At 38.5% G+C, this 20,706-nt stretch overlaps 1 protein-coding gene across 3 annotated transcripts; it reads left to right on the top strand.

Annotated features, from left to right (window-relative positions):
• The first annotated feature begins 1,732 nt into the window (after positions 1–1,732).
• On the top strand, positions 1,733–20,393 carry FAM161A (family with sequence similarity 161, member A). Of its 3 annotated transcripts, none has more exons than XM_012731472.1 (7): positions 1,733–1,958; positions 9,895–10,127; positions 11,398–12,236; positions 12,348–12,549; positions 15,161–15,260; positions 19,440–19,594; positions 20,020–20,393. In XM_012731472.1, the coding sequence occupies exons 1-7, from the start codon at positions 1,767–1,769 to the stop codon at positions 20,153–20,155; spliced, it is 1,857 nt and encodes a 618-aa protein (XP_012586926.1). In that variant the 5' UTR covers positions 1,733–1,766; the 3' UTR covers positions 20,156–20,393. The 3 variants fall into 3 exon arrangements, with proteins under 3 accessions (XP_012586926.1, XP_012586925.1, XP_004691488.2); XM_012731471.1 differs by adding an exon at positions 12,869–13,036 and having other exon boundaries at positions 11,398–12,549; XM_004691431.2 differs by having other exon boundaries at positions 11,398–12,549.
• Positions 20,394–20,706: the final 313 nt, after the last annotated feature.

The raw sequence follows: 20,706 nt of genomic DNA, 5'->3' as shown, positions 1-20,706 counted from the left end.
GGAAGTGGCTTAAGCTTCTCAGTGCAGTGCTTTAACCCGCTGCGCCACCAGGGAGGGCCTGTTGATTATCGTTTTAGTGACTTTTTTTTTTTTTTTGAATTATTGTGTTAATCATTTGCAACCTTAGGTTGACTAGATACAAAAATTCAGCAAAAACCTATGAAAACATTCTGAAAGAAGCAATTGTTTGAAGTTATAGTAAAGTTTATATTTATATATATATTAAGATTTTATTTATACATATAAAAATGGGGTATAGGCCACAGGTGCGGTGGGTAACAGGATTCACTAGAGACAGCGTGGAGAGCAGAACAGGAAGATCCACTGCTGAAGGGAACAGCAGGTGAGACAGGACAGGTCTGCTGTTGTGCCATGTGGGTTAGGGCCCTGCTGGGGATGGAATTCCTGCTACAGTAGCTGATATTGGCAGCATTGAGACAACCCTTTGCAGCACCAGGGAGGCCCCAGTATATTTCCTTTTTTTATATAAGTTTTGTGCTACAATCCATCTCCTGTTCTGTTCTGTTCTATTCTACTCTATTCTTTGTTCTTTGGTTCTAATTTTCTTGCAGTGCTTCAGCAGCTTTGCATGTCTTACTGTTTCTGCATCCAGCTCTCATGTGTAGAAACAGAACCCACTGAACATGAATGACTGGAAGTCCTTACTCTGATTACTTCATGTGTCCATATACCTCATGGGTTTCCAGCTTTGACTATTGCTCAGAATGCAGCCATCATCTACTCCAATGTAGAAGTATATGCTCAGTCAAAGAATATGGCCTGAAGGAAGTGGGAGAGTGGGGCATTTTGTAGGTGTTCACACTCAGGACTTGCATTCTAGGAAAACTTGGTAAGCAGGGTTAGAAATGGGTTCTAGAACGTGCGCTCCAAAAATAGTTAACATACCCTAATTTTTTGGTGGGAAAGACAGGATAAATGTGGGGTGAGGTGGAGGTGATAGAAGACTGAACTATCCGGAGTGGCAGTCTCAACCTCAGAAAGCGGGAGCTGGGTAGCAGGTGTTGAGACTGCAGTAAGCCTATTTCCAGGCGAGGTCTCTCTTACAATTAAGCCGAATAGAGGGAAGAAGCCATATGAAGCACCGAAATGAAATCCTGAGTAAGAAATGTTGATGGAAGTAAGGCGAGATTGAGTGTACCTGTGGTTACTGTTGGTTGCTTGTAACCCTCCAACTCTACCACCACAGCACCTAAAGCCTGTGACCTACTCGTGTGTGGGCCAGGCTCTATCCAGCTCTCGGAACACTGGCAGGCAACCTCTTTCGTATTGGGCGATTTCTGCTGGCTCCCAAATAAATCTGAGTAGAATGTACTACGCTCTTTCCCATTCTCTGATTCTCGGGGGAACCAAAGTAAGCGGCGGGATGCCAATCTTGTCACTGTCGGCTGCCACTGGGATTTAATGAATGGAAATGCACTTTTTCCACAGAACGAGTTGCTTCATTAGAATAATATGAGGATTTGCGTTTAGACGGCGAGGAGCGAAGGAGAAGAGGTGATCTGTTTTTTCGTGCAACCTTTAGAACAGCAAATAGACTCAGTACCAACTCCTATGCAAAAGCAAAGTTGGGTTTTCCGCAGCGTGCGGACAGGATGACTTTTGGTCCCTAGTGGCCACCGTACCGTCCCTAGTTACCGCGCCCCTAGTAACCGCCTGCCCCCAAACCTGAGGCTTCGGTAGCCTGAGGCTGTGCCTGCTTCCCCGCCCCAGGCCAGCGCGGGCGCTCAGGCCTAGGCGGCGCGGTGATGGCCGCCTCACACGGAGCTGGAAAGCCGGCGGTCTCCAGGCACCAAAGCCCGATAAATCCCACCACCGGAGCGCTGGCAGCCCAACCCAAAAGCAAAGACTCCGTAGACGACCGGGCAACTACGGCAGCAGCCTTGGAGAAAGAAAAGGAAGAGGAAGTGGAGAAGGCAGAGCCTCAGGCGCGGGCGCCGGTAACTCAGGGGCGGGACGTGAGCTGGGGCCGGCGCGGGCAGCTTGCTGGCTGCGCGCTGGCCCGCGTTTCTGCGCGACTGAGTCCGGGAAACGCGGCACCCTGTCTGATCCTCACTACTGGGTGAATCGGACAAACAAAACCGAAACGTTGAATCGTCTTTTAATTTTCATCAGAGCTGTAGAATTTCCTGGAGAACACTCACATTACTCTCTTCTACAGAGTATAGAGTACAGAACTTTGTTCCTTAAGCTTCAGTGTCTGTTGGGAGTAGACATCTCCTTTTCTACAAAATTTTCTTTAAGGAAAATTGTACTCTACTCCGTAGTGGATAACCCATAAAAACTCAGGAGTCATGTGTTATTAGTGGATTTTAACACAATACACTATAGGCGGAGTTTAAAACCATCAAGAGTTCAGTGAGTAGACTAGATACAGATAAAGTTAAGCATCCAGCGAAGCTAATTATTCAGGTTCCAGTGTTTCCTGAAGGCTGTTCTGGGTGGAGTGAGTCAGACTTTTCACTGATCAGTTTTCAGTATCAAATGTGTTGAGAACACCTGCCCACCAGGTGTAGGTCTGAGTCTGCCATCTGCTGTCTCCATTAAAAAGATACGAACCTCGAGTTTTAGCTACCATTCTGCAGATATAAACTCACTCCCAGCTAATACCTTTTGTCCAAAGCTTCTCAGATAAAAATCCATGGTCTAGGGCTAATAGATATCAGGGAGTAATTTGAAATTCTAATCTCTATGATCTTTGCTAAAACTTAATGAGAAATTTTGTAGCAACACTGTTTATGGTCCTTATTTCACTAATAAATATACCCTATTTGAGGTTATCTAGAATAAGGCACCTTGAGAGTCTGAGCATCAACCAGGATTAGAGTTACAGGATTAGTTTTGTTCATTATAATACTTACCCTCAACACAAGCCAATAAATAAGGCAAAGTGATGGAGGAAAAAGATTGGAATGAAGAAATAGTATTTGGTGTCCTAAGTTAGGATCCTCTCACTGCCACTTGCTAGATAATATTAATAATTTAAACTGTGAAAGAACTATATTAATTGTCTTTCATCTCACAGGGCTGTAATGAGAAGCAAATAAGAGGATGTGTATCATATTTAAACAGTAGTTTGTATAATTAGTAATAATGGTTAACAACTTACCCAAAGATTAAATTCTTCTATAATTGCATTTATATATACTTCCAGGGTTCTCCATTAAGCTTCAATTTTATATGAAACTGTCATTATCTTAGGAGAAATTACAATCAGTTGGTTTTAAAGGGACATATACAAAGTCCTTCCTGTCCCCCAAAAGGAAGCTAAGTTTTATGACTTTGTCACTGTTCTGAGACCATCACACTTTGAAAAACCTGTGTAAGCTTCCACAATAGACCTAACAGTCAGACACACTGGGGTTAGAGGAGAGAAGAGCTGAAAAAGTAAGAATGAGAGTGCTGGAGCCAAGCTTTTCCATTTTTGAACTTTGGAGTAGGTCTTTACCTCAACCCAATGTTAATTTATTTCCTCATTATCATCTATAAAATGTAGTAAACTTGGGCCACCATGGTGGTGCAAGGTTTAAGCACAGCACTATGAAGCTATCCACTGCAGCATGAATTGGATCACCAGCCAGGGAGTTGACCCACAAGGTGCAGCAGACCTCTCCTGTTTCGCCCATTGCTCCTCAGCAGTGCACTTCGGTCAGTCCACTGGTTCTGTTCTCCACCTATGTCTCTGCCGAATCCTCTCACCCTCCACCTTGGACCGCTGGCCTATATTCCAGTTCTTGTATGCATAAATAAATCTTTCTTAAAAATGTAGTAAATTCAAATGCCCAACACCCATGGGTTGATTAAAGAGCCCATTGTCTCAATTGTAGAATCCTTTCAGTCCCTTGGTTTCCCAAAACTATCCCTCCTCCCACACACACATCCGCCAACCCTCACGTACACACCCCCATTGCAGGAGGACTCTTTATCTATTCTGGGCACTGAGTATACTTTTTTTGAATCCAGTCTCAGCTGGAGATAGTGTTTCATAGAGGCATTGTTATGTGATTTGTTATAACATGGGTAAAGCAGTTTTCTGTAACAGGTAAAATTGGGTCGTCTAATTTTTTAAAGTATCAAGCATTTAAGTGCTAGTTACTGATTAGCAGTGGTGGATGAAGTAGACATAGCCCATGTCATCACAGAATTTCCAGTCTGATGGGGAAGTTAGAAGTAAAAAATGAATGTTGGAAAAAAAGTATTTCTATTAAAAATAGTTAATTGAATTAACTTTTTTTTTAAAGATTTATTTATTTGTGCATACAGAACTGGGGTACAGGCCAGAGATTTGGGAGAGGTGGGGGTGAGAGGATTCCCCAGAGACAGAGTGGGGAGCAGAACAGGCAGATCAATGAAGTACAGTGCTAAGGGGAGCAGTGGGCAGGTCAGGAGAGGTCTGCCATGCCATGTGGTCACCTCCAGGGCAGGTGGGAATCGAACTCATGCAGAAGTGGCTTTAGCTTCTTAGTGCTATGCTTTAACCCGCTGCGCCACCAGGGAGGGCCTAAATTAACTTTTAAGTAGATTGCCTGATATATGAGAAGGAGCAGCCATTTGAAGATTGGGCATGAGGAGAGCATTCCAGGCATATGTAGGAACAGCATATGCAGAGACTCTAAGATAGGAAGAAAAAGAACTTGGTGTGAGGATTTGAAAGAAAGCCAGCAGGGCTGAAAAAGAGAGAAGGAAAGGGGACCAAATGAGGTTGGAAAGGACCTTAGGGACCTTATTACTTAGGACCTTTGGGACTTGGTTTGGAGTTGTGTTTATTGTAGGTGCAATGGGAGATCTTTGAAGACTTTTCAGAATTTACATTTTTAAAAGATGACTCAAGTGCCTTTGTGGAGAATTAGAGGGTCTGACAAAGCAGAAATAAGGAGTTGGTTTGGAGGCTGTTGCATAATTCAGGTTCCAGAGGCTGTGGCTTGTACCTGGAGTCCAGGAGAGAAGGCAAGAGGTAGACAAATCAATTTCTAAGAATACATAAGCCTTGGTGTTATATTATGTGTGAAGGACCGGAGAGAGAGGAAAAAGTCACAAATACTCCTCCCCAGGTTTCTTATTTGACTAGATATCTGGAAGATCATGTGTATTTACTAAACTGGGGATGGCTTAGGGAAGGAAAAGGTTTAAAGTCTAGGTGGGAAATCAAGTTTTTCCACATGGTAAATTGGAGATGCCAATAAAACTACCAAATTAAAATGTCTCAGAAGCAGTTAGGTCTATGAAGCTAATCTATAGGGAGTGTCTGGGCTAGAGATAGTTCTATCTAGGATTTTTCAGCTTTTTAAAAACAGTGGGAATCCTTGAAGTCACCTGCAGAGACTTCACCTGGGGAGAGAGTGCAGAGAAATAATAGGAGTCTATAAAAGAACTCTTAAAAAAAAAATCTCAACATTAACAGGTAGAGAAAAACAGGCCAAAGATATCAGGGACCAGTTACAGTGATCAAAGGAGTATCACAAGAGTGAAAATCCCTCATTCATTGACCCTGACCATGAGGGAAGGTAGTTATGAGAAGGTAGTTCTGTGCAAAGTAGTTTTGTAGAATGGAAAATAAGAACTTCCAATGGATGGTTACTCTTTCCTTAAAGGAATAAATGAATGATCATAGGCAGTTAGAGGTTGGATTGTGGAGCAGGTGGAAGAGCAAAGGTAGCAATATTGCTGGGACAGTGCAAGAGCCACCTTCCAGAAGGAGCAATGGGAGGAGAAAGGTTGACTAAATATCCTTTAGAAATTTTTCTAAAATTTGGGCCCTCCCTGGTGGCACAGTGGGTTAAAGCACAGCACTATGAAGCTATCTCAGCCACTACAGCTGAGTTCGATCCCCAGCCAGTCAGCAGAGTGACTTAGGGGGGGCCTCCTTTCTTTTTTTTTAAAAGTTGCTTTTTTACTAGACTATCGTGATGGCACATGGGTGACTTGGTGATGGGAAACTCACGGGGATTACAATTGAGATGAAGAAAAAAATGTACAAAATGATGTAAAAATAAACTATTATATTTTTTAAAAGTTGCTTTTTAATTATGGAAATAATACATTGACACATTCTTTTGAAATATCAAGTGTGGCCCTCCCTGGTGGCACAGCATGTTAAAGCAGAGCACTAAGAAGCTAAAGCCACTTCAGGGTGACTTCATCCCGCCCTGGAGGTGACTCACATGGTGCAGCAGACCTCTCCTGACCCGCCCGCTGCTCCCCTCAGCAGTGTACTTCATCCATCTGCCTATTCTGCTCTGACTATGGTGAATCCTCTCTTAAAAAATATATCAAGTGTTACGTAAGGTTTACAGCCCATTTGATGTTTCTTCTCCCCCCAAAAATTGGGATCTTCCTTTTTCTCTCCATTTGTAGCCACTGTTTTAAATTGATGTATATTATTCTGAACTTTTCCCTGTCTCCTTTATATATTAACCTGTGGCAGCATTTTAATACACATATATACATACAAACACACGTTTTTTTCTCTTATTTATTCAGGGTTTACCCATGTTTTACATGACATCTGCTTCATTCCTTACATATCTTTTCAATCCAGTACTTTTTTAAAATTCCAAAATTGCAGCTGATATTTGGTGGACCATAACACAAATAATTATAGGTCCTGATCACTAATGAAGGAACATGTCCTGGAAGGATTCAACATCTAAATGGGTCAAGCCAATTTAGGATGGATTATCCTCTAATCTAGTTGCTGCATGCACAACATTCCACAAGAAGCGGAACAATTAAAGGCAAAGGGAGCATTTCAGGAGCTTGAAAAGTAATGGCTCTAGTCTAGGCTATTTGATACACTAACTGTTGTCTCATGTGTGGAAACATTCAGCAGGAAGTTGCTGAATAATTATTAATCTATTTTAGGTAAAAATGCTGATAATCCGTTTATCTGAGAAGTTCAAACTAGTACTCACAGTAGTAAGCTGACATAGAGTAGGTTCTGTGCAGGAGTCAGTGCATAAGTGTCATCTGTCAGACCTGCCACATCTCTTTAGAAGTTACTATTCCTTTTATGATAGGTCCAAATAAATTTTCTTTTTTTTAAAGATTGATTTATTTATGCATACAAGAATTGGTGTACCAACCTGAGGTATGGGGGTGAGAGGATTCACCAGAGACAGAGTGGGGAGTGGAACAGGCCCATTGACCGCTGAGGGGAATAGCGGGTGAGACAAAAGAGGTCTTCTGCACCCATGTGGGTCAGCAACCTGGTCAATGGAACTAGTGCTGCAGTGGCTGGTGATAGCTTGATAGCATGATCTTTAACCTCTGTGCTACTGGGGATGCACAGTTTTCTCCTTTTCATGAAAATGATTGTTATAAGGCCTTTAAGTGATGTTCTAAAAGAATGAGTGGGAAACACACACATGCTTTTGCCTAAGAGCAGTTCTTTGGAATACCTGCTGTTTTATTTATTTATTGTTAAAGATTTATTTATTTATGTATACAAGTGCTGGAGTAGAGACCAGAGGCACAGTGGTGAAGTGAGAGGATTCACCAGAGATAAAGTGGGGAGCAGAACAGGTAGCTTGATAAAATACATTGCTGAGTGGAGCAGCTGGTGAGACAGGAGAGTTCTTGCATCATATGGGTTAACTGCCTGACCAGAGATCAGACTTGCGCTGCCCAGGCTGCCTATGGCTTCATAGTGTAAGACTTAACCCCTTGCAGCACTAAGGAGGCCCCATCTCCATATTTTTATTATAGCTTTGGAAACACTTTTCCTTAATATTCAGTAGAATGTAGCTTTTTAGAGCAGCCAATATTTCTTTTAGTTTTTTTAATCCTTTGTGAGGGATTATCTATGCTCCTTCCTGGTTGGAAACAACTTTTTCTTTTTTAACTACATTCATTTGTTCAGCAAATATTTATTGAGCATCTCTAGTTAGTGCATCTCTAATTAGGAACTTTTCTAGGCACTAGATATACAACCATGAATAAAACAGACAAAACCTTGCTTTTGTAGCACTTTTTGATAGAGGCAGCATATAATACACAAATAAGTACACTATTTAGAATTTCAGTTGCTAGTAAGTATGAGAAAGGTAAAGCAGAAAGAGGCTAACTATGAGTAGGAAAGAGGTTGTAAATTTAAATAGGATAGTCAGCAAAGACCTTGTTGATTAGATGATATCTGAATAAAGACCTGAAGAAGAAAGTAAGTAGGCCATGCAAATATCTGTAAAAGCAGCTTGGGAAAAGGAATAGTCAGTATAAAAATGACTGACGTTATTTTGCTGATTCTGTAGCACTGGGAAAACTACAAACTGAAATCAGCCAATGCTGGTAGAATGAACCACACCTGCCAGGGTAAGAGTCTGCCGAGGTGAAGAAGGCAGACTAGTGCATAGAGAAGTGACAAGAAAAATAAGTTCCTTCTTTCTATAGCCTCACCACCTTCCTCTAACCCCACATTTGGCCCAGACTAATGGGAAGCAGTGAGCAAAGGAGAAATGTAGTTTGTTGGGCCCCAGCCCCAGTATCACATGGCAGGTGTATTGAACTTAAAAGCCATAGTTTAACACTTGACACACCTACTTTATGAATGGTGAGGCTTAATATTCAGTAGATTAGAATGCACTTCATATGTCTTTGAAGTACAGAAACTTCTGGCACCATTTCTATAATCTTTATCCCAAGTCATAAGAACACCCCAAACTGAACAGTTACTTCCATTTAATCCTTTCATCTTTCAAGGGTCAGAGGGGTCTGAAACCAGGTGGCCAGTGAGTGATCAAGAGCCAGTATAGTAGACAAAGAAGAGAAACCACCTCCTGCTTGCCCTCACCTCCTTTCTGGGCTTGCTTTCCAGAATTGCTTGATGCATTTTACTTTTCTCTCATTCTGCAACTGAATAGCTTGCTCTCCACAGTTCTCCCCAACCCTGCTGCTTTGTTAATGTTATTTCCATTGTCTGGAGTACTTCTCTCCTCTTTCCCCCATAATGTGATCCTCCAGATTCTTCCATTATTTTACTTAGTTTAAGTGATGAGTCACTCAGAGTTTTGTTCCCTCCATTTCCCAGTCCTCATTTCACTATACTCCCACGTTCTTCCTGTTTCATACACGTAGGGTCCTTACTGCATGAACCCAGAAGAGAGGGCATTGAGCTGGTTTGTAGCAGTAGGAATTGTGTTCTTCATCTCAGTTAAAACTTACAAGACAGAAGGAAGAGCTTTATAAGAACTGGGGTGCAGGCCAAGGGTGTGGGAGGATTCACCAGAGACAGAGTGAGGAACAGAACAGGCAGATTGACCAAAACACACTGCTGAAAGGAGCAGCAGGTGGGACAGGAGAGGTCTGCTGTGCCATATGGGTCATCTCTCTGGCCAGGAATCGAACTTATGCTGCAGTGGCCGCAGATTGCTGTATAGTGTTGTGTTTAACCTCTTGTGTCATCAGGGAGGCCCTTCTTTCTTTCTTTTTTTTTTTTTCTAAGATTTATTTATTTTTGCATACAGAACTGGGGTACAGGCCAGAGATGCGGAGGGTGAGAGGATTCACCAGAGACAGAGCGGGGAGCAGAACAGGAAGATCAACAAAGTACACTGCTGAGGGGAGCAGTGGGCGGGTCAGGAGAGGTCTGCCAGGTCATGTGGACTCCTCCGGGGCAGGCGGGAATCGAACTCATGTGGAAGTGGCTTAAGCTTCTTTGTGCAGTGCTTTAACCCGCTGCGCCACCAGGGAGGTCCCCCTTCTTTCTTTTTAATATAATTTCTTTTGGGGAAAATGAAGTTACTTTTAATCCATTATATGTAGATAGCCCACAAGATAAACAACATAATTAAGTGGACTCTTTAAGCTTTGGTAACCACTGTTTTGACTTAATTTGTCTTTCAATTCCAAACAATATGTAACAGATTTTTCCCCTTCTGTCAGGCTGATTTTAACACCAACTTTTCTGGGGTGGATGAACATGTAAACTCGGAGGACTTTGTGGACTTTTCTGATATCTGCCACTCTAATGAAGAATATTTCAGGAAACTAGAAGAGCTAAAGGCTGCCCACATGGAAACTATGGCAAAATTAGAGAAAATGTACCAGAATAAATTAAATTTAAAGGGAGTTCAGCCAGTGGTCATCAGGGAAGGGGCTTCTAGTGTTTCATCTGGGTAAGTTATACATAATATTACTTGTAGACTGTAAATAAAATATATACTTAGAAGAGTAGAACAAAATTATTTCCAAATATTTTTCTCTCTAATGTCCCTTTGTATTTTGTTTTTTCCCTTTGTACTTTTAATGTTACATTTATTCAGAATGTTTAATGACTTATTAACTTACTACGTGAATTCTTGCTTTGAGTGTGAGGGTCACTGGTGGCCATTTGGATTTTCTTTTTGACCCATCACTTACAGAGCTATAGACATGAATCAACATATTTCATCTGGGCTATTTTTAAATAATCAATATCAAAATTTAATGTTGAAGGCCCTTTACAATATGTGACTAAACATGAGCTCGTTAAAAATACAGTACAAAAAAATTTAAGATTAAGACATAAAGCTGATTCCAGTTTTCAAAAATGGCCTACAATTTTGAGAACCATTTCTGTTGTAAATTCACTTGCTTCAAATCTTGAGATAAGTTCCTTACCTTATCTATTGAATTAGTGCTGATTATGCATCTTCTGTGTGCCAGACCTTTCCTGGGCACCTGAGAGTCAAAGTCAAAATGCTTTTAAGGAGTTCAGAGATGAGCCGAGAACCAGTAATTGCAATATAACATGATGAATGTTATGGACACAGAGGAAGAAGCAACTGATGTTACAGTCACCTCAAGATGTTGGTGGAAGGAAGTAGGCAGGAATTTTCTTCTGAAGTGTCATATCTCTGAGTTTAGTCTAAAGGAAGAGTAGCTGCAGCAGATGCAGGAAGCAAGGAGTGGCCTTCCAGGCAACAGAAACCAACAGTACCAAGCCATGGCAGCATGAGAAATCCTAGCACTTGTGAGCAACTTTATGTACTTACCAGTGACTTAACAGTGATGGCAGAGGTGAGAGAGAAAACTGGAATGTAGACTGGGCTAGTCTTGAAAAGCTTTATAATTTAGATTGACTTAGTAACAATGAGAAAACATGGAATGGTTTCAAGAAGGAGATGATGTGATCAGATATGTCAGTGAGTCTGGGAAAGGTAGAGAATTCAATAGATTAGCTACAGGAGCCTCTGCTGTCTCAGGTTCCTCCCCTATAAAATTAGAGAGTTAAACTAAATAATTAATAGGCATCTTGTGGCATTATTCTAACAGGAGGCAATCCTTTTTATAAGCCCTTTACAGATCCAGCCTTCTGATTGTATCTTGATTTTAGAAAATAAATAATTTGATTTTTATATATTGTCACACAAATATAAGTGTAATTTAATTCTTGTTCTCTCTTAGGTCTGTATCAGAAAAGAATTCCTATCACCCTGTCTCATTAGTAACATCATTTTCAGAACCTAATTTATGTCGATCTTCCTCCTTGATTATGCTTCCTTCTGAAGATGAATTGCCCAACTTAGAAAAAGAGCATCCTGAGAAGAACAAAGTGATGAGCTATGCAGAGGAGCTCATCAACAACATGTGGACAGACTTTTCTGTTGAAGATTATATTCAGTATAAAGATGTTGACTTACCAGCAGTTGAAAAAGCAAAGAAGAAGCCCAAAGAGTGGGTACCAAAGATTACAGTACCTGAGCCTTTTCAGATGACAATTAGAGAGCAGAAAAAAAAAGAAGAGGACATGAAATGTAAGTCAGATATTGAACTGTTATACAATGCTCTCGAAAAAGAAGATTCAGAATGTAAGAAGAAATTCCGAGCTAATCCAGTTCCTACATTCATTTTTTTCCCCCCTTATCATGATTTACTCAAGCAAAATGAAGAACAGAGGAGATTTAGGAAGGAGAAAAACAAAGAAGCTCTTTTGGCTTCACAAAAGCCATTTAAGTTTATTGCAAGGGAGGAACAGAAGCAAGCAATCCGGGAAAAGCAGCTGAGAGACTTTTTGAAGTGTAAAAAGAAAATGAAGCGATTTAAAGCCAAACCTATACCTCGATCTACTTATGCTTTAACTACCAATGGCAAGTTAAAAGAACATGAGCTCTGTGGAAATACTAGGACACAAGAGCTTTTACGAAATTCATCTCCTCTGTCTGATAACCTAGCTTATGAAAATTCTGCTACCTGGAAGCCCAGGTATCCTGAACAGACTGAAAAGTTGAGGGGTAAACACAAGGGTAAGTGCCAGACTACTAATTTTGAAGACCTTCCTGAGAGATACCAGAAACACCTCTCAGAATGGGAGTATCCAAAAAAAATAACTTGTAAACCATTTGATCCTCCTGCAGTCTCAGGTAGATCCATTAAACAAGAGAAAATTTTGGCAGACAGTGAGACAGATGAAGAAGAAAATTTAAAGGAAACACAGTGGCCTTACCCGTCTCCAAGGCATAAGTCACAAGTAAGAAGTGCAAGTGCAAAGCCCATCCCTTGGGACTTCCACTTTCCAGTGCCCACAGCATCTTCCAGAGGAAGAGAACAAGCCACAAGGTAAAGAATTAGGATAAAATACTTACTGTGGTTACTAAAGTAGTATATGCAACCCTATTGATTTTATGTTGGAGAATTTGAAACCAGGAAAAAAGTAGTATATCTGATAATATATTTTACTGTACACTACAAAACATTTTACCTGAGAATATATTTCATTTTTTGACTCCTTGTGTGTAGAAAAACTGCCTATTGATTTCTAATTTCACAAGTCAGAGCCTTCTCAAAAGGTTGCTTTTTTTCAACCTTTGAGTTAAAGCTTTGCTAAACAACATTCTCATTGGCTTAAAGTGAATTAAGCCTAGTTTGTTGTCCTCAGGAAATCACTTGAGGAAAAGAAAATGTTGGAAGAGGAGAGAAATCGGATCCTAACTAAGCAGAAGCAAAGAATGAAAGAATTGCAGAAACTTCTGATAAACCGGGCTAAGGCTTATGATTCACATCAAAGTTTAGCTCAGATGTCGAAAGCCAGAGTAAAATCTCTCAGGTATCATGAAGGAATCCTGAACCTCTGGATCACTGGTTTTCAAACTTTTTTTTTTTCAAATGAATGGATACCAAAATATGAACAGATTAAGAATGGATCTAAGTTACCATCAGTTAGCTATACTCCACATATGCACACACTCACTCACCTCATGGTGAACATTATGAAGCTGTGGTAATGAACAGAATCATTTCATGCTTGTGGTCATAGTTAGTAGTTATAATCTTTTATCAGCATTCAATCTTTTTCTTTACATTATATCTGATTTTATTTATTTATTTTAAAGATTTGTTTACTTATGCATATAGAACAGGGATACAAGTGCAGAGGCAATGAGAGAATTCACCAGAAACAAGTAGGGAGCAGAACAGGGAGATTGAGGAAGTACACTGCTGAGGAGAGCAGCAGGTGAGACAGATGTCTGCCACACCGTATGGGTCACCCCTCTGGCCGGAGATGGAATTCATGCTGAAGTGGCTGCTGCAGCTAGCTTCATAGTGTTACGTTTTAGCTCCTTGCACCACAAGAGAGGGCCCTGATTTTATAATATAATATTGAAAAAGGTCTTGATTCACACAGATAAGACTAAACAGTCTGCATGTAATCTCAGAATATTTCTCAATAAACAGAAATACCAAATAGCTTTATTCTAAGGTCTGTACAAGATCTGATAACACAAATTAACATAGTGATGTTAATTAATATCAGTTATGTGTTGATTAACACATGTGTGTTAATATTTAGTGCTATGCCCTCACTGGTGGGACAACAGGTTGGAGCATAGCACTATGAAGCTCTCCACAGCCACTGTAGCACGAGTTCGTTACCCAGCCAGGGACTTGACCCACATGACGTAGCAGACCTCTCCTGACCTGCCCGCTGCTCCCCTCAGTGGTGTTTTTCAGTGGATCTACCTGTTTTACTCCCCACTCTGTCTCTGGTGAATCCTCTCATGTCCCCCCGACCTCTGGCCTTAATCCTTGTTCTTGGGTACATAAATAAATCAATCTTTAAAAAAAATATTTAGTGCTATGTATTACATTTTGCTACAGTTTTAATATTGAAAAGTAAAAATATTTATGAAAAGATTTCATAGAACACTGGAATTCTTCTGTACAAAGCTTGAAAACCATTGTTCCACAGGATCAATGTGTTTAAGTAGGAAAATAGCGCTATCAAAGCTAGGTAAGTAAATATGATTTATTAATTTTAAATATGATTCGTAAGTTCCAAAGAATCTATATTTGTTTTAATTATCATGAATATTCCTTTTAAAATGTGTATTATGTATAATACTAAGTAAATTCTTACATAATGTATGTAAAGGAACATATATATATATACACACACATATATATATACACACATATATATATTCCTTTTTAATGTATATCAACATAATTGCTAGAGGGAACTTGAGCAAAAAAAATTCCTTAGATATATACTATTCACTCCTAAAAAGAAAACTGGCTTTTTCATAATGCCAACTTGTAGATAATTAAGCAAGTTGTAATTTTATCATACGGTAATTTTCTCTAACCCATGAAATCTTACCTTGACAGAGTTAATATATTTAATATAGAAAAATATAGCAGTTTAATTCATTAAAGGATCTTGTTCAAAGAGTAGCAACACTTACTGTGAATTTATATATTTTGGCTTTGTTCTTCAATATGCTAAAGTCCTGTATTACCCATTTCTTCCTGACCTGCTCCCATTTAATTAACTTGCCACTCATTTATAGGAAATCTCATTTAGGGTATAAAAAAGAGTAAGGTCTTATTTTTGGAAGTTCCTTAAAGAAAAGACAGCTAATTTGGACCAAGCTTTCTTGCTTTTATGCACTTAAAAGTATGATAAAATGGCATTATTCATCTAATCAAGATATTTTATGGCTTCAAGATTTCAGAATCTTAGAGTACTCAGACTGTTTCCAGGATGTAAAATGTGTGCTCTCAGAACCTAGGATTTTAATTCTGCATTCCATATAAATGTGATAGTCTGGAATAAGAATTGTGGTACCCCATAAACCATGCTTTTAATTCAATTGCTGATTGGTTATCTAAGTTAAAGTTTATGTATTCAAGTTCTTTTTAAAATTCCATTCCTTTTGTTTGCTTTTAGAAAGAGTGAAAAGGAAAGGATGAGAGAATATCAACAAGAACTAAAAGAAAGAGAAGAAAAGTTAAAAAACAGGCCACTACTGTTTGAAAGAGTTGCTCAGGTTGTGTTTGTTGGGATTTAAAAGCTATTGTCATCTTTTTTTTTTTTTTTAAGCATCACTAGCTCCTAGCTTATTGTCCATTTTTCTAGTGTATTATACAATTAATTGAGACATATTGTTTCTGTGATAACTTCACTAGATCAGTCAAGTAAGTAATTTTGCTTAAAATTTGAACATTGAATCTTATTGATAAGGCATGTAAGCTTGAAAATGAACATGCAGCTGATCCAAACACTTCCAAAATAATTTCATAATTTGTTTTTCAAGGCCAGTGTTTTTTCAGTGCCAGCTTAGCCAAATATTAAAATGAGCCTTCATGATCTGATTTGGAGATTTTGAAGAATTAAAGAATGAAGCAAAAATGGCTAATTGATCAGATTTGTTTCTGCCACTTTTTTTTTGTTTTGTTGAGATGTTATTGACATACAGTACTGTTTAAGCATAAGGTGTACAACGTTATGACTAGACCATACATATATATTGCAAAATGATTGCCATAACAAATTTAGTTAATATCCACCATCTCATAAAATTTGCGAAACGGGATGAATTAGCAAAACCAAAGTGATTTTAACCTGTAGCACTGTTGACTATAGTCATCATGTTGTATATTATATCCCCAGTACTTATTTATCTTATAACTGCACTACTTTCATCCAGTTCTTTTATCTTTCACCTCCTTCCTCTGGTAATCATTATTCTTATCTCTTTTTCTGAGTTCTTTTTTTTTTTTTGCACATATAAGTGAGATCATATGATATTTGTCTTTCTCTGACTTATTTATTATTTAACTGCATATTGCCTTCAAGTTTCATCCTTGTAAAAATGCCAAGATTTCTTCTTTATTGTGACTGAATAGTATTCCATTGTATATATGTCACATTTTCTTTATTTATTCACCTTTTGATGGACAGTTAGCTAGTTTCCATATCTTGGCTGTTGTTAAGTAATGCAGCAATGAATGTGGATGGTGCAGATAGTTCTTCAACATAGTGATTTCATTTCTTTCAGGTATATACCCAGAAGTGGAGTAGTAGAATCATATGGTAGCTCTATTTTTAATTTTTTTGAGAAACTCTCATCTCTTCTTACAGTTACTTCTAAATGTAGTGGTCAATTCGTTGAATTCCTAGCACCTAAGACAGTGTTATACACAGAGGAGATGTTAATAAACATTTGTTGAACCCAAATCTGAACTGCTGATATCAGATTAGCCACATAATGACCTCATATTTCTTTCTGGGATTTGCCCAGCCTAAGAGTATTACTGTGTATTACTAAAGAGCCTGACTGTTAATATGCAGTTTTGCTATGCTGCAGATGCTAAGCATTGGTGGCTCCAAAAATGGTGTGTGTGAAATTAAACCCATAAAAAATTCTTGAATGTTAAAAACATAAGCTAATTTCATCGCTCATATTTCTTCTACCATTTTTGGTGCCCACATATGCTGTTCCCTTTGCCCAAAATACTTTTCTCTCCCTATACACCTTCTATAAGTCCATAAGGACTTGCCACAAAATACATATTCAGTAATTATTAAATAAATGAAGGAATTACTATAAACTAAACTTATAAGACATGTTTTTTTCCTCATTACACTAGGGTACTTACTGGAGACAAACTTTTATCATTGTTATTTTGGTTCCCTGAAGAAACTGCTAATTTTTTTTTTTTTGCAGTCTTTGATGTCCTTTTATGTTCCTTTCATGTCTTTACAGTTCCTTTGCATGGAGAAATCAATGGGAGAAATATTTGTTTCAATTAGGAACAGTTACACACTATTCACCTTGATATAAAATACCAGAGGGTAATTAATCTTATATATGGGGTAACTGACACCAAATCACCAGTGCTTTGGTTTTATTAACATAAATTAGTACATTTATTTCCAGTAGCCTATTTTGCTATGACTACTGCTAGTAATTAACAGCTATTATTTAATTTATTCACAACTTTATGCATTACCCATTATAAGTGTTAATTGTATATTGCTGCTTGTTGAGTTATTCCCTAGCACAGTAAGCCCATGATTCATTGCAAAACAAACCATGCTGTCTTGTTTATTGGAAATTACAGGATATATTTGCAGAGTAGACATTAAATTAGATTTTAAACCAAATTCAGATGAAGGCTTATAAGAACTAGTTTTGATTAATATAATTTTTATCGCTTTAATATTTAAATCAGTGTGCTGTTTTTAATGCATTCAGTTAGATACGGGGTTTCTTTATTCTGCTTTACAATCTTTAGGGTACATTTCTCATCTCATGGCCCTGACTTTCAGTTCTACAAGGCTTGTCTATGGTATTCACAGCTTTTGAGTACATTTTCACTTATTTTCTAACAATTGTTATCTATAGTGGTTACCTCTTAGCAACAGTTTGTGTCCTCACTCGTCACCCCATGCCACCCCACACCCACTCCCTACCTAGCTTTTCAGAGTGTCAGGAAATGCACTGGTGATAGTTTTATCCATCATGATCAGTATTAGGTGTTTTGGTTTCTTCACAGAACACTAGTCTCCTGGTCCTTATTATGATGGAGTTCCTCGGTTAGGCAAATATCTGACTCATTGTTAAAGCCAGGTATTCCCTACATACACCAGTATAATAACTGCTTTACCTCAGGCTACCATCATATCCAGGATGACCACTACCACTTGGAGTAATTAGCATGGTGGATTAGAAAATAGCCAGAGCAGGGTGTGTCTTCATCTCCTTGTTAAATACTGGGGTTAGATTGTGCTCCCAAACTTTTTCTAGTATATAGCTTTATTGGAACTGGCTGTTCCTACTCATCTTGCCTTGTTTGGAAGGCCAGATGGTAGTTCTTGGCCCTCCACTGGATCATATCAATTCATAGTTGCTAAATGTGGACCCAAGCCCAGACAGTACTTTAAACCTCAGCCATCTTGTGTCTCTGTAAAACCTCTGGTCTCAGGATCTGTGAGAACTTCTAATTTGCTCCAGGTATGAGAAGGGTATCACAACTCCCAGAGGTCCCCAAACCAGGAAGTGACATAATGGGGATTTGAACCCAATTCTATATTTGTATTCTTTTTGCTGTATCCCTTACCTCCTCCAGAGTAAAGGTCATAACACTGATGATTTTTATCATTTCCAATGGACAAGAGATATGGCTGGATAAGAGTAAAATTTATAGTACACACATAAAAGCCTCTGACAACTATTGCATGAAATTGTTTTCTTGCTGTTTTTTTTTTAAGCTACCCTTGAATAGTCATAAACATGTAAAGAACAGGTCCAATGTAGACAATAATTACAGATCTAAACTCGTGATTGACTCATACTAACCCAGATTAACAGCATTGCTGACACCTCAGAAACTGTATATCCCTCCAGGCCCACAACCCTCTGCTTTTCCCCCAGAGATAACCACCTCTTAGTTTTTAAGATAAGCCTCTTGTCATTTTTCTTGGCAGATTTACCACCTATATCCTTATACCCAACCAATCTAGTTTAGTTTTGCTTGTGTTGGATATTTTATAAACACCAAGCTGTAGTACTCTTTTATGTAGTTTGCTTCTTTTGCTCAGTATTATCTTTGTGGTGTATAGCTTGAGTTCATTCATTTACATCACTTTGATTCTTCTACAAATAGACCACAGATTATTTGTTCCTCCTACTGTTAATATTGGGTTGATTCCAGTTTCGAGTTTTTACAAATTGAATTATCTTTAATATTTTTGTCCATGTCTCCTTGTGCATATATAGAGGAATTTCTCCAGGCATATACCTCAATGTGGAATTGCTGTCCTAGGCTATGCATTTCTCCAGCCAACTTGGATTGTTTAATTTTCACTGGAGCTTTTAACTCACACATTTTTTTTAAGAATTATTTATTTATGCATACAGAACTGGGGTACAGGCCAGATGTGCAGGGGCAACGAGAGGATTGATCAGAGACAGAGTGGGGAGCAGAGCAGGCTGATTGACAAAGTACACTGCTGAGGGGTGCAGCAGGTGGGGTCAGGTGAGGTCTGCCATGCCATGTGGATCACCTCCAGGGCTGGGGATTGAACTCACACTGAAGTTGCTGGGCCAGCTTGCAGTGCTGAGTCCTTACCAGTTGCACCACTAGGGAGGCCTCAACTCATACATTTTTTAATAGAAATTTAAAGTCTTGTTTACATCTAAGAAGGTTTGTTTTTCCTATAGAAAAATGCAAGAATGGCAGCAGAAAAGCATTATTTTAATACCCTCAAGGTACTAGGAATATCTGATGAGTTTGTTTCAAAGAAAGGCCAAAGAGGAAAAGCATTTGAGTACTTCAGCAATCAAGAGATGAAAAGTTTCACTGGAGATGAAGAAAGGTAACATATATAAAATGTCTGATTGGTTTACCTTTGAAAAAATCCTTACCTGCAGAAAAGCATAAAATTCCGTTCTATATATATTTTTTTGTTGTTCTATATTTTTAAAAGGTTTTTTAACTGAAATACATGTGAACTGTTGAAATAGTACATGAAGTGTCTTTTTTTTTTAAGCAGAATACTATAATGTCTAACTGACACAAAGTAGTAACATGTTCTCAAATGAAGTTTAAAGAGTAAAGTTTTTAAATTAGTTATTCTCAAATGTATATTTTCATTGCAAACTGGCATGTTTATAGTTTTCTTGTTACATTGAAGCTCATACACTTGAAGATGACTGTATGATGGCATACATTGCAAAGAGTTTGTTTACCTTTAAATCAACTCATTTTTCCTGTGAAAGATTGATAACTTTCTTCTTCTAGCTTGAATGATCAAGGAAAAATAAAAGAAACAGAGAATGGGGAAGAAAATTCTCTTATTGATACCAGCAGCCAAGATTCTTGTAAGGAAAAAGATGAAGCTGATGAAGAAAGTGAAGAGAAATCTCTTGAAAAATAAAATGAAATCTGAAGATCTCTGTGACCAAGGCTTTGCTTACATCATCATGTATTAGCAGCTGCACTTGAGCAGCTGATAGAAACACCTACAATCTGTGTGATTCTTAAAGTCATTGGCAACCTGAAAGGGTCAAATCCAGCTGGTCATTTGGTCAGTTAGAGGAAGACTTTGCCTATTCTATTTTTTAAATTGTTACTTGTGGTCGGTTGGCAACTTTGAGCTTTTATTTTTAAAATGATTTTGAAAATCATAGCTGATTACAAACGAATTTGTTATAAAAAATACATTATTTAATTACTTTTGATGGGGAAAAATGGATCAAGTGCAAGAGTAGTTTTGGCCTTTGGTGATTTGAAAAAAATGTTTGGAAACCACAAATTAATAAAAAATATTTTCAAAGTGGACTGTTTGCCCAAGTCTTTTCCTCTACAGCTCACAAAATGAGTCATCCAGCTTGTTTTACTAAATTAAGTTTTTTATCTCAATCATTTTTTAAAAAGTAATAAATACAGGGAAAAAAGATTCTGTTACATTTACATTCATTTCTGCAC

The sequence above is a fragment of the Condylura cristata genome, unplaced genomic scaffold, assembly GCF_000260355.1.
Source record: "Condylura cristata isolate star-nosed mole 26May11 unplaced genomic scaffold, ConCri1.0 scaffold00031, whole genome shotgun sequence".
NCBI classification, from domain to species: domain Eukaryota; kingdom Metazoa; phylum Chordata; class Mammalia; order Eulipotyphla; family Talpidae; genus Condylura; species Condylura cristata.
This window is presented reverse-complemented; position numbering and strand designations above follow the sequence as displayed.